Consider the following 18,266-nt stretch of genomic DNA (forward strand, 5'->3'; position numbering starts at 1 on the left):
GTACCCTGGCTCCAGCGACGTCACCAGCAAGCCTGATATGGAGATTCCAGCAACCCCTCCACAGAGCCCGGCCCATCCAAACCCAGTTGCTCAGATGCCTTCTCTAAATAGAAGGCTTGTGTGATGATGCCTCCCTTTGCCTGCTTGAGGAAGCCAGGCCGGCAGGCCACGCTGATTAATCCTGAGCTTATTTTTACCTGCATCCACCTGTCAATGTCAATTTCCAGAGGTCCTGAATCATGCAGCCATGTGGTGTGGTGATAGGACAGCCTGACTTCAGGACAGGACTGTCCCTGGTGTAGGGTGAATTCCACTGGCAGCTCAGGGATGGCTCTGGGTGGTCCACAGACCCAGCATGAAATGACACTGGCTCACACAGCAGGAGATTTACCGTTCTCGTCGTCAGTTCTCTCCAAATCATGCTGGTTACTGCAAGGAAAAGTCTCACTTTGCTGCCAGTAAGCCTTTAATTCTAAGAATAGCTAATTTCCCTTTTAACAAACAGAGAGCAAACCTCAGGTTTGGGGTCCTTGCAGACAACAAGATCTAGCTAAGATAGAACAACTTTGATTTTCATCATGTCTAATTCTGCAGACGCTTTCCATGTATGGAAATGATGCTGGCGTCCCATGCACAACCGTAAGACAAGGCAAAGAAATGTTCAGCAAATATAATTCAGGTGTTCTGCAAAGTGTGAAGAAACAGACAGAATTAACATGGAGCTAATGAAGTTTGCACGGGCCCCTCCAGCAGCTGCCCCACCTCCATCCAACACAAGGGACAGTGTGCAGAGATCAGAGAGGACAGGGAAGGCATCTTCACTGACTGGGGTTAAGATATCCCACAGCCAACTTTTCAAATTCTACAAAAGCATAGAACCATCTGAATATATTCTATTTGGGTTTTATTTTCTCAGTCGCCAGGCCTACAACTCCAGGAGTCGTCCCTGACTTTTCTTTCAAACCCCACTTGCCATCCCCATTCCTGTTATCACCATCATTATCACCATCACCTCTTCACTAGCATCACCGTCAGCAATGGATGGCATCTACTGAATGCTTCCTAAGAGCCAGGCACTTATCTCAGTAAATCCTCCCAGCACTCCACAAGCAGAGATGATCGCATCCAGCCTATCTTAGAGATAATGAAACAGACTTGGAGAGGTTAAGGGACTCGCCCATGTTTACACACCAAGTAAGTGGTGGAGTCAGGATTTGAACCCAGGTTTGCCATCAGAGACCAAGCTCTTAACCGTGACAAATTCCTGCCTTTAATGCAATCAATCACTGACCTAGCTTAGGCCTTTAGCATTTCTTTTCTGGTCATCAAAACTATCTAACCAATCTACCTGCCTCCTATCTCCCACCCCTATCCCCACAGGAACCAAGCCATCCACTGTTGGGCACCAGCCTGACCTATATAACACTCAAATCTGCCCCAGAGACTCCCCTGCCTAAAACCTTCCAAAGCTGTTTCACCACTAGATGGTATAAACCCCCTGCACCTATTGCAGCTCCTTGATAGAAAGTGATACAAAGATTCCGGGTAATTTAAGAAAGGAAGAAAGGCAAGGGCAGGGAATGTATCAGAAAGACACGAGGTAGCTCACTTGTTAAACACGGGGCCAAAGAGAAAATAAGCACTCATCTCACGTTTGCTGGATGGATAAATGAATGAGAGAATAAGAGAATGAATAGGGCAGGCTGCTTGGTGAACATCATTGGTTTTTAGCCCGATTTGGAATTGCTTCAAAAGCCCCTAGTGGATGAGGCTCTGAACCACACGTAGCCCCCTCCCCACTACTCCCATCTGCTTCTGAGTTGTAAGGACTCCCAGAAAACATTCACAGGTAAGATAAGTAAAGCGCCAGCCTGGAACCTAGAGATTTACACGTTAGTCCTGGCTCCACCACTCACTGGGTGGGCATTCTTGGGCTAGACACGTCCCCTCTCTCAGCCTCAGTTTCCACATCTGTAAGATGGCCACATCCAGCAACTCCAAGTTGCTGGTGCTCAGAGGGAAAAGTAATGGAGTGTAATTGCATAAACCCTGGATAAATTCAAACACAAGCTCTGAGAATCAACTTTCTCACTTGTATTTTGAGTTACTGTTAAAATAGTAAAATAAACTCATTTGATTAAAATTAAATAAACTCTAGAGTTCATTAAAATGAACTCTACCCAGCCAAGAGAAACGATGGGGCCACGGCGGGCACTCACAGGAAGAGGGCTTTGTTCAGGGGAAAGGTGGCCCTAGGTTTCCATAGCGGCTACTAAGAATCCACCAAGTGCATCTACAGCACCAGGGCAGCAGGAGGAAGCTGAAAATTACAGGTGAGTGAGCTGGGATCTAGCTACTATCCAGCAAGTGGATTATACAACAGAACATATATTTTGTTTTCTTTTTTTTTTTAGAACATATATTTTGGACGCGTGTGTGCTCGCACACATGCGTGCATGAGTGTATGTGCACTCGATGGAAAAGGCCCTAGAAAACCTTCCAGCACTAACCCACACAGGTGAGGAAACCGAGACTCAGAAAGTCTCAAATACCTGCTTTTGACGTGACCACTGATTTTGCACCAACGGTCTCTACAGCCCAGGTGTCCTGATTCCGCAGCCAGTGCGTGCCTGCTCTCTCATAAAACTCCCACCCATGAATTCTTTCTACAACACATCACGCTGCTTCTCCGCCACGGGGATTGGCTGCCCCCTCAGTCTCCTGGTATGCCCGAGCCCATGGGAGGCAGGTGCAGACACGTTCTGCCACGTGAGCACAACATACAGTGTTTTTTGTTCTAAGTGGATTGGCACCAACCCACTCTCAACCTGCCAAAAATCTCCTGTGTTCTTTGGGCTCAAGCCCAAGGTCATCATATCACTTTCCAGGGAGCCATGGAATTGGCCCCAGAGAGAAGAAACATCTGGAAAGTAGAAAATGGATACGTATTACTCTTGGAAGCAGAGCAGCTCTCACCCACCGCACCTCACGACAGGCATCTGGCTCCCCTTCAAGACCTATGGAGGTGGGACCTGGGGGAGGCGGGGCTGGGGCCTGGGGGCGGGGCCAGGCCCTGAGGAGAGGTTGTACCAAATTCCCCATAGGCAAAGTCACCTTGAGACCTGCACCCTCCTGGCTGACAGGCAGTTGAAATGGGGCTAGTACAGCTCCTCTGCAAGGCATGACATCAGCATACCAGGAGACTTCAGAAACGACCTACAATGCTGCACACAAACTTTGTGTTTATCTGATTATTTCCTTCATTCAGAATTTAAAAGTGGAATTACGGCATCAAAGGCCACGCGCATATATATGTGTACTGAACAATACATACTACATATTCAATATATATTATATATTCAATATATATTTTATATCCAACATATATTATATATTGAACAATATATATTATATATGTGCATATATAGATATCATATATATATCTACAATAACAGGAAAATAAAAATTAGGAAAGGAAAAAATTAGATGCCTCCTGTCACAGGAAGAGTTACATAAACAAATTTTGTCAATTTATATGATATTTAAAATTTCTGAAAGCTTAAAAAATCATGTTTATCTATCATGTTTGCTCATAACACCAGGAGAAAGAAGAAGAATGCAAAGTTATAAGAACAGAACAACTACTCTGTGGAAGAAAAAAGCCTCTAAGGAAATAAAATAGTAACTACGGTATGCCCAGGTGGTAAGATCCTGGATGGTTTCTATTTTATGCTGTGCTTTTCAAATGGCCTGTAATGAATCTGAATTGCTTTTATAATCAGAAAAAGGGAGGAACATCTTCTCAGTCTCAGCACCGCAGAGCCCTCTGAGCTGCTCTGCCCTGCAAGCCCTGTAAACGCCCTGGCTCTGCCCCTCCCTTACCTGGGGCTCCATTCTGGGTGGGTTTTTTATTTTGGTTTTTTTTGTTTTGTTCTTTTGGCCATACCTTGTGGGATCTTCGTTTCCTGACCAGGGATCAAACCCGGGCTCTCACCGCTGGACCTCCAGGGAACTCCCAGCGGCCCCATTCTGAATTTACATCTGACATCTCCTCTGATCTTGGGCCAGGCCCCGTTTTCACTCCAGCGCCTTCAATGCTGTCTTCTACTTGACATATAACCTTGAACCACTTAGAGCCTCAGTTTCCACATCAGTGAAATGACCACACCCAGCTCATCTCAATTCCCCACCCTCTGTGTCTTAAGATCCTGGCTGTTCCCAGCCTTCATCAAAGGAGGACCACTCCATGATGGCCCAAGGGGTCCCAGCCTCGTGACCTCCCGGAGCCACTCTGATGTTCTGTGACTCACATTTCCAAGTGACCATGGCCGCGAGGGGCAGCCAGGATGCCAGCAGATCCCCGGAGAGCTTCTGAATGTGTTTGCTGTAACCCAAGTCAGCTCTTCCTTCATCTAGTGAACTCCTGCGTCAGCCTCTTGCCTGGGATGCAGAAGCCATCCCTTTACAAACCTCCAAGAGAAATGCACTCACCCCATGTGGGTTGGCCAGAGTCCCGGCAGGAAACAGCCAGCATGCTCAAATTAGGATCATTTAGGGAATGTTTAATTGAGGGAAATTTTACAACGGTGTGGGCAGGGTGCAAAGACACCCCCAGGGACCATGTGCTTCTCTGTCATTAGCAACAGCCCACCCAAGGTGATGAGGATGTAGGAAAACAAATATCCCCCCTCATCGCTCTCCTCCTTCCCCCTGATGCCCTGACCAGATGTAAATGGGGACGCCCCACTGGCCGAACCCAAACCTCCCTGTTGGCCAAACCCAAAGGAAGCCAGAGGGCAAGGAGCCCATGCAGGCTGGCCTCCCGCGGCGAGGGGAGCAAAGAGAAGAGATGCTGCCCACCAAGCATTAGGAGATTTCTTAATAATTTCTAACGGCAGCGTGTGTGTTCACAGGGAAGGCCCACGTCAGCCAGCACACCCTGAGCTTCCCTTGGGAAGTTCCCCACCTGGCAGTCTACGTTCCTTAGGCCCCTCTCACCTCAGCAACACTATTTCTCTCCCTCTCTCCTGCCCTTCCTCCACCTGGTGGCCAGCTTTGTAAACCAGTCACTCCCTCCCCAGCTGCAAACCCCTCCCTCCTTCATCATGCAGAGCAGTTTAGAGAGCATCCTGCCCTCTGGTCCAAGGGGTCACCACGCCTGTCTTCCTGACCATACAGCGCTCTCCTCAGGAGGCAACCTGGCAAACTATCTTCTCGTCTCATTTCACGTTTCTGTCATTCGCGCTGCACAGCTCAAACTCCTTATTCGCTGCAAAGCCTTATCTGGGGAGCGTTGCAAAACGTATTTTCCCTAATTGATCTGGATAAACATGTGTCTGTCGATACAGATCCCATCCCTTCACGGATCATTTGCTGCGTCTCCAGCTATACACCCCAGGGCAACGCCAAGCAGGCTCAGTGGATCTGTCTTTGAGAAAGTCCTCTCCAAGACAAGCTGGAGGAACGAGAAAAATAAGCAGGTGCTTGGAGCTGAAAGGAGTTTCATGCTGGTATCATCAGATCTGGTCTGCCCCCTGCAAGAATCTAGATTCCCTGGCACCCACCAGGAGACACAGCCCCGGAGCCACCTGCCCAGCGCCACGCCACACTGGCTCTGCAGCCCAGCTTGACCTCATTCTGTCTCTAAGTGACAGTTGTCCTCTGCGCACCGTCCTCTTTCATCTCTGGGTATCCTGCCTTGATCTACAGGCAGTGGGACGTGATGGGCACGAGTCTGAGCTCAGCCACACGGTGGACAGGTGACAGCAAGCTGGGGGCTCCGGGACGAGAGCATGGAAGCTGGACCCAGGGATGGTCGGGGGTCAGACACCAGGAAACGAGGCTGGGGATGTCCAAAGGGGTCTGTGCCCTGAGAAGTGAGGCGAGTCTGGGCTCTAGGTCATGGCTGGCTCACCAGGAGTCATCAGTTACAAGAGGGGACAGAGCTAGAATCAGAGGCAGTGACCTCACGGGCAATTGGAGCGGCCAGGGTGGCCAGGGAGGCAAAGACGGGGAAGGAAGCACCATGCTCCACGGAGGCAGGAGCTTCTTGGAACACGCAAGCCTTTTGTTTTTGTGGCCGTGCTGTGCGGCATGTGGGATCTTAGTTCCCCGACCAGGGATCGAACCCGCGCCCCCTGCAGCGGAAGCGGGGAGTCTTAACCTCCAGACCACCAGGGAAGTCCCAAGCCTCCTCTGGGCTTAAAGGAGCTCCCTTCAAATCCACACAAGGGAACTAGAAACCAGAAGACCTGGCCCCAGTCCGACCTGCCACATGACTGCAGGCAGGAAGCTCAACCTCTGTGAACCTGTTTTCTCATTTTTGAAATGGGTCTTAAAGTAAATGGGCTTCAGAGGACTAAAAAGTGAATCAGACTGAGACGGCAGAAAGAAAAACGTTTTGTAAATAGGCAGTTGGTAGCTCATATGATTTAAAACGTTCTTTCCCGCCTAACAGGAGGGCCCCTTGAAGGAGCCGTCAATGCTTTATCCCAAAGTAGGAATGCATGGCGGTTGGGAGGAGGGACGAAGGATTCTGAGTCTGAGTACTGTGAATTTTAGATGTGACTGTGACCCTTACTCTTTAGGAAACCTGGAACAAGACATTTTGGGTTTCTCTGCATCTGTTTCAACATTTTTCAAGTGAGAAAAAGAATTCCAGCTTCCCCTCAGATCTAGAGTGAGGACCAAATGAAGACAAAAGAATTCAGTAAAACACAGTAACAGAGAAAGAGTAGTACCTACCCTTTAATAAGCACTTGCTCTGGGCCAGGCATTGTCTCACCTACGGCCCACAGCAACGCTCCCAGATGTAACGGTAGTAATAACGACAATCGCTGATGCTGGACTGATGACAGTACTCGTTACTGAGCACTCACCATGCACTAGGCCCCATTCTAAGGGCTTTCCAGGCAATTCCTACCTCTAGTTCCCCCAGTGGCTCTAGGAGGAGTAGGAACTAATTAACTCCCCATCCTGTAGCTGGACAGGCTGAGTTCACAGGCATTGATAAGCCAAGGTCACAGGGCCAAGCACGGCACAGCTGGGATTCACTCAGATGCAGGGCTGGTTCTCCAATGTATCATATGTACATTGTGAGCGTGTGTGCTACAGCTATCATACACTGTCTGATACCTAAGTAATTCTAGTCCCGAGAATGATGGGCAAGAGAAGGATGACACGGGGCTCTGTCAGCCACCTCGCCCGGGACAATGACACCAACAGGAAGCCACAGACAGGACCCTTATGTGCGTTCCAAAATGAAGCCGTTCCCGTGTAGCTGAAGAGGTGACCTGGAACCAACCCACCTGGAGAAACTTGGGGCCCAAACCTCTACCCAAGAAGAACAACTCACTTCCACTCAGCAGCTGCCCCCAGTCACCCCCGGGCTGCTCTGCCCACCCAGCCGAGGGCGGGCCCTAGACGGGGAGCCTGCTGTCGCATTGGCTGCTTTGCACATTTATCCCCAGGAGTGCCGGGGGCTCGCCCCTTCTCACACCCACACAGAAGCATACCAGCTACACCGGCACACTGCATGTGTACCCAGGATCAAAAGATAGCCTGGCTCTACGCCCGTGCTCTGTGACTTTGGGAGAGTGATTTAAACTCTCTGTGCCTCAGTCTGCTCACCTGTAAGATGGGGATAAAAAAAAAGTCCCTCCTTGTAGAGAAAAGGGAACCGTCCTACACTGTTGGTAGGAATGTAAATTGGTACAGCCACTATGGAGAATAGTACGGAAGTTCCTTAAAAAACTAAAAATAGAGCTACCATATGACCCAGCAATCCCACTGCTGGGTGTATATCCAGAAAAGACAAAAACTCTAATTCGAAAATATACATGCACCCTAATGTTCACAGCAGCACTGTTTACACTTAAACAACACATGGAAGCAACCTAAATGTCCATGAACAGATGAATGGATAAAGAAGACATGGTACATATATACGATGGAATATTACTCAGCCATAAAAAAGAACGAAATAATGCCATTTGCAGCAACATGCATGGACCTAGAGATGATCATACTACGTGAAGTAAATTAGACGGAGAAAGATAAATATCATATAATATCACTTATATGTGGAATCTTAAAAAATGATGCAAATGAACTTATTTACAAAACGGAAATAGACTCAGACACGGAAAACAAACTTATGGTTACTAAAGGGGAAAGGGGGGTACGGATAAACTAGGAGTTTGGGGTTAACAGATACACACTACTGTATATAAAATAAACAACAAGGACCTGTTGTATAGCACAGGGAACTCTACTCAACATCTTGTAATATCCTACAATAGAGTAGAATCTGAAAAAGAACAGATATATGTATATAGGTATAACTGAATCACTTTGCTATACACCTGAAACTAACACAACCATACTTCAATAATAAGTAATCAACTTATTTCTGAAGTCAGTCAACTATACTTCAACAATAATAATAATAAAGTTAGAGTTAAGGCTTTGAACAAGGGGACTGGTTTTCCTAAACAAACAGTACAGTTTAGGAATACCTTAAATAATCAATAGAAAGTGTTGGAGGATTACATTAATCATGATAAAGAAAAAAAAGCTCCCTCCTTCCTAGAACTGTTGAGAAGATTTAGGGTCTAACACGTATAAAATGGTTACAGCAGCACATGATAAGCTTAGTAAAGTCTTATATTTGCCATAATTACTCCCGGTTGCAATCAGTAAAAAAGCGAAACAGGAACTGGGAGGGGTCACAGCACCTCCCAAGGCTAGATTAGACGAATCTCACGGAGCTTTGTAATATGACTGAGGTGGGAAGAGACAACAGTTCTGTCAGTATAACAAGGTTGAGACACTGGGCTGGTTCTCCTGCATGGAACTGCGATGACTGGCCACAAGCCCCTAAGGTGAGAGGCTTGGATTTCTACCAGGTACCTGGGGGCTGCCGAAAAAAAAAAAAAACGAATGGGACTTCCCTGGCGGTCCAGTGGTTAAGACTTCACCTTCCAATGCAGGGGGTGTGGGTTCGATCGCTGATCAGGGAGCTAAGATCCCACATGCCTCGTAGCCAAAACACCAAAACATAAAACAGAAGCAATATTGCAACAAATTCCATAAAGACTTTAAAAAATGGTCCACATCAAAAAAAAAACAACAACAAGCAAGAAGTAGCGTCTCTCTCCTTCTGATCTCTTGCAGGAACCCGCAGCGCCACAGGGAGGGCAAGGATCAGACTGAAGGGCTACCCGGCACCCAGAGAGGGGGGTGAAGGTGGGCAGCTAGTCACCGAGCTACCTTCCTTCACAAGATGAGAGCCCCACTGTCTAGCTCAGGAAGCCGTCAGCAGCAGGCCTGGGGACAAGGAGTGACAAAGGCATGAGTCTCCCATCATGCTTATTGCTAAGTCACGGTCACATCTCCCTCCCCCACCAAACCAGACAGAGCATGGGCTCTGGAGCCAGACTGCCCCCGTCCAAATGTGCAAATCCCTGCTTCTCCCCTCGATGTGGGACTCTGACTTAACTCCTCTGGGCCTTAGTCGTTCCTCTCTCAAGTGGAGGTCCGGTTCATACTTCCCTTGCAGTACTGACATCAGACGACACGTCAGGAGCCCAGAGAGCATCTGACACGTGGGCGGTACTCCCGAAACGTTCACCATCATTTTGAACACCGAGGGTCCTCAAGGCGAGATCAGGGCCTGATCCACCTCTGCTTGCCCTGTCCCTTAGATTCGAGAGCTAATGTGTTGACCTGAAGTCCTAACTTCCAGTCCGGCATCTCAAGTCTGCCTTCCTAAACGTCACTATTGATTTCCATGGTGTCTTTTTGGAAGGATAAAGCAGTTTTAACTGCAACCAATGAATAATGGAAGATATACTAAATACACCTCTGAAGAAACTTCCTGGAGCCACCCTGAGTTCCCTGAGATGACCCGATAGCCCAAGGACTGCTGAGAGTGAGAGGCCCTCACAGGGTTCTGATTTTACCGGATAAGGCGCTCCTCCCGCGTGCAGGAGAAACGCTCTGAGGTTTCATGTGTGTGCACCTGTGGCACCCTGGTGGAGAGAGTCGAAGGCAGCAGGAAGCCTTGGAAACCGTGGAGGTTGTCTTTCCCACTCCTAACATGAAACATACGTGTGCAGTGCTGTAGTCTGCAAAGCTCTTTCCCATTCCCTGTCTTATATGAGCCTTCAAACAACCCTGCAAGGGAAGTAGGACAGGGATTCTCCCCACTTCACAGATGAAGAAACAGGTTTAGAGAAGGTCAACCCACGGTGAGCTAAGAACTGAAATTTCAGGCTCCAAGTTCTGATTCCAAAGCTGTTTTTTGACTCCAAATGTCAATTTCCTGTTCTAGCCATTTGTAAGAATCATCTTGGGACACTGGGTAAAACTACAGAATCTCAGCCACTAAAACCCCAAATACCTAGGGCAGGGACTGGGAATCTGCATTTTCGACAAACTTTCTAGGTGACACTAAGTGCAGTCAGGTCCAGATACTTTTGGACCTGACTGCAGATGGCTTTTGGAAAACACTGCCTGATATCACACCACCTCAGACTCTGTGCTTAGACACCTTCTGAGTTTGTGTGGGTTGCTAGAACAGAGTATCATAGACAGGGTGGCTTACAAACAAAAGAAATGCATGTCTCACAGCTCTAAAGACTGGAAGTCCAAGACCAAAGGGCCAGCAAGTCGGCGTGTGGTGAGGGTCTGCTTCTTAGTTCAGAAACAGCCATCTTCTAGCTTTAACCTCTCGTGACAAGGGAGCTCCCTGGGGTCTCTTTGATAAGGGCACTGATCCCATAAATGGCAGCTCTGCCCTCATGACCTAAGCATCTCCCCAAGGCCCCACCTCCAAATACCATCACATTAGGGGGTTAGGATTTCAACATATGAATTTGGGGGGAACATTCAGTTTACAGCACCCTCCTTGTGCTCTACCCCCAATGCTAAGGGTCTAATCTCTTCCTCCCAACATGCGCCTCTCCCTGGATCCCCTCATACTACTAACAGCCCAAATCCCTTGAGAACTCGTGTGCCATGCATACCCTGCACACTATTCACTTAGTCTCCCCACAGCCCTAATGGTCAGTACTCCCGTCTTACAGATGGAGGCCTCTGGGCAAGCACGAGTGAGCTGCAAGCTGTGAACCCCAGGCCGTGACCACGGAGACCACACTGTGTGGCTTTGTACCACCCTGTATCGCCCCATCCTGTGTCCCAGCCCCCTTAAAGTTCTGCCAGATTTTCTGATCGTGGGACAAAAACAGATGGTCACTAAAATGACAGTGACTTATTCTGGCCTCAAAGATGAGCTCCCCATGTCCAGGTCCCATCTTTCTTTTAGCAGGAAATCCCAATTCCATCAGCTGATGGGGAAAAAGCAAAGATATGCCCCAGACTTGAAGACATAAAGACAAGCAGCAACACACTCCTACAGCTTGGGGACCAGGCTAGAGGGAGGGGACCCCAAGTCTGAACGCCCCAGGGCCATTCTGCTCCAAAGTACAGGAAAATTATCAACTGCTTAGAGCACCGCTAGACAGAACATTCTATGGTGCCTTCCTCTACGCATGTTTCACTCTGAGGAATATACAGTCAGAACATAAGCTCAGGTCAAAGGTTTAATTCTTTGAAGGAAAAAAAAAAAAGACAGAGAAATTTCTCAGGATTGGCCTGTGGTCTGTTAGAGATGCAGCCCACCTCCCAGAACAGGAGCGAGAGGCTTGCCTGGCCGTGTCCCGTGGGCTCCCAGACGCCGGAGGTTGGAGGCGAGGAGGGGGCAGGTTCCCGGGAGGCCGCTGGGCCCCCCTCACCAACCAAAGCAGCCCCACTTGATCTGTGAGCCGGGTTTATGTATCTGGGTCCCACAGATTTGCGGGAGAAAAGGTGACATTTTAAAAGGAAAACTGGGATCAGGTGCAACTCTCCAAAGTACACAATGAAAACTGAAGCCCCAGAGGGGCCTGAACGACTCGTCCAGGGCCACACAGCTGACAGAGGCCAGACTGGAATGAAAATCCGGTATCTTTTGTGTTAAATCAACGTGTGGCACCTCCTCCTAGCCCTTGGGTCATGCTTGGCGGTCATCACTGACACGCACCACTCTCACGTAAGGCAGTGACAAGCAAAAACCCAGCCGCCGGCCGGCCGGCGGTCCAGCGGAGGCCGAGACAAGGCAAATCAGGGACCAGTGCATGCGCCTGTGCCCCGCATGAGCGCAGAGGAGGGGTCGCTGGATGCCGCCCACCCGAGGGCAAGGTGAAAACGACGCGGGGAAGTAGTGCGTGTGAGCTGAGCTGAAGGATGAAGAAGGGGAGCTGGCGGAATAGAGGTCACTCGCACTCACTCTGGTGCACGAGGCCCTGCTCAAGGGTCACCTGGAGAGGCGCTGTGACAAGCATTCAGGCCCTGCCCATCGCCACAAAGGAGTTTCCTTCTGGGAAGAGATGGCCTTTCCAGGTACTGAGCACCTACTGAGGCTGAGCTCTGCCCGCCTGATGTCTCTTGAATCTGCCCTGCAAAGCAAGTGGTATCATCCCATCTCACAGAGGAGGTAACTGAGGCTCAGCAAGGTTAAGAGAACTGCCCAGTGTCACACAGCTGATTAACGGGCAGGGCCAGAATTTGAACCAGAGTGTATATGCTCTTTCCACAATCCCTGACTATGAAATGTCAGCAAAAGGAGACTGGAATTCAAGCTGAAGGTCCCAGCCACTGAATCTAGAAGGGTCTTTCCTGCTGAGAAACGTAACGCCACAGTCCTGAGAAAACACAATTCTCTCATCATGTTCCGTATCAAGGGTTGCACATGAACTAGAAATTGAAGTTGGCTGTGGTACAACAAGCTGATAGGTGTTGAAGGCCAGGGTATAGGGAACTAGAGCGAATGACAGGGACCAGGAGAGAAGGGAGGAAAACCAGGTGGGGGAGGAAGTCCCTCCTGCCTTCTAAGCAGTGATCCTCTCCCCCTGGCAAGCGCACACACACACACACACACACACTCCCCATGCACACGCAACATGCAATACACACACATCATGCACGCACACACAACACACACCATGCACACACACACATATGCACATGCTCATGTACAAATGCATGCACACATATATACACACAGGCACATTCATACACATGCTTGTAACCGCTACCGCCATCTTGCCTCTTAGCATCCTCATCTTGTAAAGCCACCTGACTCACATGGATTCTTTCCTTATCCTCTGCTTACAGACAGCCTCTCCTCCCATCCTGTAGTCTCAGAGCAGAGACATCAGATCCGCGGGAAACCCTCACCAAGGCCTGAGTGGCTCCGGCCGCCAGGCAGAGGCCCAGCGTCTGCCAGTGACTGGTAAAGAACAGAGCTGGTGTTGTCCTTTGGCAGGGCCATAAAGAAACAGCCAGCCGCTTGAGGCTCACATCCTTCTCCAGCAAAACTGAATCGGGACCAGAGCCGCCTTCTGCAGTGGCCAGTTTGGGGGTTACAGCTGCCCTTGCATTCTGTTCTCTGCCCTCCAGGGACTTCAGCTGGGTCTGGGCTTACCAGCAACAGCCAACTCAGCCCTAGGATAACAGGCACAAAGAGCAAATTAAGTCAGATCCTGGCTGCAGCAAAGGTCATAAAAACAGACAACACTGCAGGGGAAACCACGCAACAGTTATCAAACAGCCGGAGGACCCAGTAACCATCTGGGATTTTGCCAGAACCACCAGAACTAAGGGGCCCTACGGCTGGTGGCTCACTGAGGCTCCATTAGAACAGTGTCCCCATGACCCACTTTATTCCAGCCAGATTTTCTTGCTGGGTCCAGTTCACATGCCAACAGCGTGTACGGGCCACGTGGCCTCAACCCTAACATACATGAGGCTCCCTTTTTATCCTAAAATGACATTTAGACATAACCCACTTACAGACCATTTTTAAAAAGCAATTTAATGCCCAAACGGAAACATAAAGGAGAAATAAGAAGAAAGCAGTGTTTTAATACATGTATTTCAGTCTGTGAAGCTCAAGCACGGCGGCCCGCGGAACCCCAGCGAAGGCGCCAGAGGTCCAAGTTTGTACGTGAGAGAAGGGAGAGGATCAGAAGCCGTTTCAAACAAGACACACCAGAAAATCAAAGAACAGAGGCGAACACCAAATAAAAATCCGCACTGCATTAAGCAATAACCGATGAGACCTTGTAGAAGTAATTTCTCCGTGAGTGTCAGCGGGGTATCTGCCAGCCCCGTAACCCGTGGAATGCCACTCCACTGCGCTGACGTCCCCGAGCACTGCGGGATGCGCCGCTTTCCTGGGCTCCGTCCACCAACGATGGCAACAGCCAAAAACCGTCCCCTCCATTTGTACGAGGCCCCAGGGGAATGGCCTCAGACCACCCCTCCCCCACCTGAGCCTCCCCAGCCAGGCCTCTTATGTCCACGTGCTTCTGCCCTATGGGGGACGAGGGCTGCAGGCCAGCAGGAGCTTGGGGATCAAGAGGGTACGGACTGGCCCTCCTGGGGTGTAGCACTCCCCTTCCGGGTGGGGGCAGGCATTGTAAGATGACAGGGACATCCGGTTACTCACAATCAGGTACACGGTGGCTCACGCAGCCCCCGAACCACCCCTCCAAAGCCAACCGGGCATTCAGTGTGCAGGGTGTCCCCTCCACCCACCCAGCCTCACTGCACCAGGTGGGAGTTCCTGCCTGGGACTGGGTACACAGGACATCCAGGTCACCTTCTACTCGGTGCGCAGGTTCTAAGGTCAGCACGTGATGTAAGAACCTGCATATACCCAAAACCACTCTCTAAAATTTACCCATGCACAGGCACCATGTTAGAGATTAGCATACAGACCCTTGGTCTATCCAACACAGCGGGTTTGTTCTCCAGTCTGGGAACAGATCTCTGTCTCTTTAATTGGGGCACACGTGTGGGGTGCTTACCCTGAGAGCCGCCATGCTGTGAGGAAGCCCACGCCGCATGGGGAGGCCCCATGTAGGTGTTCCAGCCGAAAGCCGCCATCGACCACCAGGCATCTGGGTGAACCAGCCTTCAGCGCCCCTGCCCTTGAGCCACCCCAGCCTTTGATACTTCCAGGTGAGGCACCAGATGTCATGGAACAGAGATAAGCCATCCCACCATGGCTATGTCTGAATTCCTGACCCACAGAATGAGGAGTAAAATGGTGTACATTTTTGCCTAAGTGCACTATTTGGTGTGCATAAGAGGCAGCTAATTTCTGTCTATCTTTCAACATTTCAGAATCACTCAGCTCCACAAAAGGCCCAGACTAGCAGAGACACACCAGAACTGAGACTGACCGAGGGAAAAGTAAAATCAACCCCACGCTCAATCAGGGCTTTAGTTCACAGGCCAGAGGCAAAGCCCCCACTGCTTAAGTTATTTCTCCTAAAGCAATGTGTGTAGATGAATTCTTGTAGCTTAGACACGTGATAGATTCCGCCAGACGGGCTCCAGAAGGACTTGTAGCTTGACAGAGGAGCTGAATTCTCTGGAAGGACACACCCGGGTTTGCATGCAATTGTCCAGAGGAGCCAACAGTGAGTCAACTCAGAGACCTCAGCCAATCTCCTGGGCAAACGTGAGTGGCGGGCTCTGGGGGCAGATGTGCGACGTCAGATGATGGTGCAGCCACAGCAGTACCTCTCGGGGTAATCCACCACGTACACTTTGTGGTCGGTGCCGTAGATGTAGTAGACGTACGTCTTTCCTTGGTACCAGTAACGAACTTCCGTGAGGGGGACCAGTTCAATGGTCTGGCGCTGAGGAAACAATTGGCCAAGAAAAACCTCAGGGTTCTGTTCAAGTCACTCGCCTGCTCAAGAACCTTCAGTAGCTCCCTACTACCTGTGGAATGAAGTTCAGGCTCTGGACTTGGCGTTTTGCCTCCAACCTGCCTCCTAGATGTATCTCTTACTACGCCCCTTCACATACCCTAAGCTCTGGCCCAAACCGACTTCTCGTCTTTAACCACCACCTCATTCTAAGTTTCATGAAGCGGTGGGGTGGGGGGAGGGGGCGCACAGGCAATCCCCAGGGGAGTTGCAGGATGTATGGAACTCCACCAGCCGAACAGGACATCTTCCAGAAGCGGTAATTTTTAGATGGGAGGGTGGACAGAGTGGAGTGGAGAAAAGTGGAGGACAAAGTCATTTAAAAAATTTTTCTATTAAAACAACCATGGAGATGTTAGGGAATGTATTATGCAATTTGAATTAAATTTTAAGATAAAATGTTGACACCAAAGAAATTCCAAAGTTTGGTGGGCTGCTTCAGGCTATTTTCTCAGACGCTTCCCTCCCTGCACCAGAGTTTTGCATCAACCCTCCTTTGAGAAAAGTCTTTCTCAAGTTTTCCCCTCCTTTCACACATGGGGAAACTGAGGCCCATGGAATTTCAAGCTTGCAAGATCATCCAGGTCAAGCCTCACCTCCTGGCTGGACCTATTTCAGGCTCAAACCTCCTCCCTGGCATCCCTGTCTACTCAAGAGCCCGGGGCACTCACTCCCCCCATGAAGAGGGGTCCTAAATCCCTTGTTCTCTAGCCCCTTCTTGGAGCACTTACTCAACAATCTTCCAGAATCACGGGGCAGTGAACGGGATGCCCTGCCGCCTCGGAGCTGACACTGACTCCTGCTGAGACACCCAGGTCATTGGCTTTGGCACTGATTTGTTACGGAAAACTACGGGTGCAACCCACAGAGCAAAGTGACTCCTCAGCCCCAGCAAAGCTTTCTCGGGATGTACCGTGGGCCAGGCTCGGTGCCCAAACCCTAAGTTCTTGTGCACAAGCTGCTCCCCTGTCCCAGACTCGGATGTGGGGACCCCAACCCCGGAGGGAGGTGGTGTGCTTGGCCCAGGGTCAGACCCTCCTACTTGCAGGAAGATCCCCTCCTTGCGAAAAGAGCCCAAGTCCTCTCGTGGGAGATGATGGTCCTGAGGCCCCTGGGGAAAGTGGGGGACAGGCCGGGAGAGGATGTTGAGCAGAGGGCTCCCTACGCTGGGAGGTGCGGGTTGGAGGGGTGGCAGAGGGAGTGACACTGTAGCAGGAGGCGGGGGACTCAGGGTCAGGGCATGCACTTCCCATGAAGCCGTCTGCGTGACCTCCCACTTCCTCTCTCTGGGCCTCCGTTTCTTCATCTGTGAAATGGGTACAAAAACTTCTATGTCATGGAGTTGCTGAGAAAACCAAATGAGACGGTGAGACTGAGTTTTCTCCGTGTGCCGGAGAGCGGCCTCCAAGGGGGATAACTACGGAACGAAAAGGTAGACGATCCCTCTTGCCATGTTGGCACAGGAGACCCAACGTGGGAACCACGGGGCAAGAGGGGAGGGGAGCCAGCCTCTGCTCAGAAAGCCTGGGCCGCGGGTCAGACCACTCTTGTTTCCAAACTCTTCTACTACCCGACACAGAGCAAAACCACAGCAGCCCCACCCCACGTGCCTCCATTTGGATTCTAAAGGTCTCCAGGTTGGGGACCACAGGTTGGCCAGGACATCAACGGCCATCCAGTGGTCATCTCGTAATCGGACGTGTATCTGCTGGAACCCCTTGACTGTGCCCCTGGGACGAGCAGATTCCAGGTCTGAGAGGAGGGGCCGGGGCCCCGCGTGTGACAGCTGGTCCCTCCCTGGATTCTACTCGCTAACTTCCCAACCCTGAACAAAATATCGGCATGAACCTTTGTCTGTAGATCCTGGGCCCAAGGACGATTTAGGACAAAGAGTCACAGAAGTGGCCTCTTCTCCCTTTATGCTCCCTTTTAAAGAAACATGCACGTCTGCCCCTGGTGCACCCCTCCCTGCTCCAGGTCTGGTCCACAGATGGCTTGTGTCGCCCGAGACGGGGCTGTACCATCAGGGAAAGCCCGGGAGCCCCAGGGTCTAGACGGAGGCCTGCTGCCAACACGCAGTGTGATCTTGGGCAGGCACTGCTCCTCTGCCAAATGAAGGGTCCAAAAAGGACTCAAAATTGTCAGCCTCAGCAGCAGAAACGTCCCAGGAGAAGCACCTGTGTCCGCAAGCTGCTGCAATCCTGCCTCGTCCTCCGGCCAGTCCTACAGTAGTGCTACAGTACACAGCTCACTACTGGGCGGTCTTCACTGTAATGCCCACCAGACTGTACCAGGGCTGCAGAAGCAAGGCCCCTTAGAGACCGGGCTGGGATCCTCCGTGGATGGGGCTGAAGAACAAACGTCAGCTCCAGGCAAACAGCCGCTGAGGTATGGCTGACACTCAGAGCGTCACTACCCTCACCGCCCCCTTGTCTGACCCTC

At 50.4% G+C, this 18,266-nt stretch overlaps 1 protein-coding gene across 5 annotated transcripts in view; it reads right to left on the reverse strand.

The window, feature by feature from the left end:
* SSUH2 (ssu-2 homolog) overlaps window positions 1–18,266 on the reverse strand; it is a 53,269-nt gene that overhangs the window by 14,004 nt on the left and 20,999 nt on the right. For 2 of the 5 annotated variants that reach the window (XR_010947148.1, XR_010947147.1), the window contains exon 12: window positions 14,913–15,752. The exons of 1 other annotated variant lie outside the window; for it this stretch is intronic. Coding sequence is in view for 2 of the 4 variants with exons in the window: in XM_067755288.1 (XP_067611389.1) it covers window positions 15,606–15,752 (147 nt within the window). In the remaining 2 variants the exon portion in view is untranslated. Of the gene's footprint in view, window positions 1–13,945; window positions 15,753–18,266 lie in introns of those variants that run through there. 2 more of the 5 variants (XM_067755288.1, XM_067755287.1) reach the window with 1 other exon arrangement.

Source organism: Pseudorca crassidens, chromosome 10 (genome assembly GCF_039906515.1).
Source record: "Pseudorca crassidens isolate mPseCra1 chromosome 10, mPseCra1.hap1, whole genome shotgun sequence".
In the NCBI taxonomy this organism is placed as follows: Eukaryota; Metazoa; Chordata; class Mammalia; order Artiodactyla; family Delphinidae; genus Pseudorca; species Pseudorca crassidens.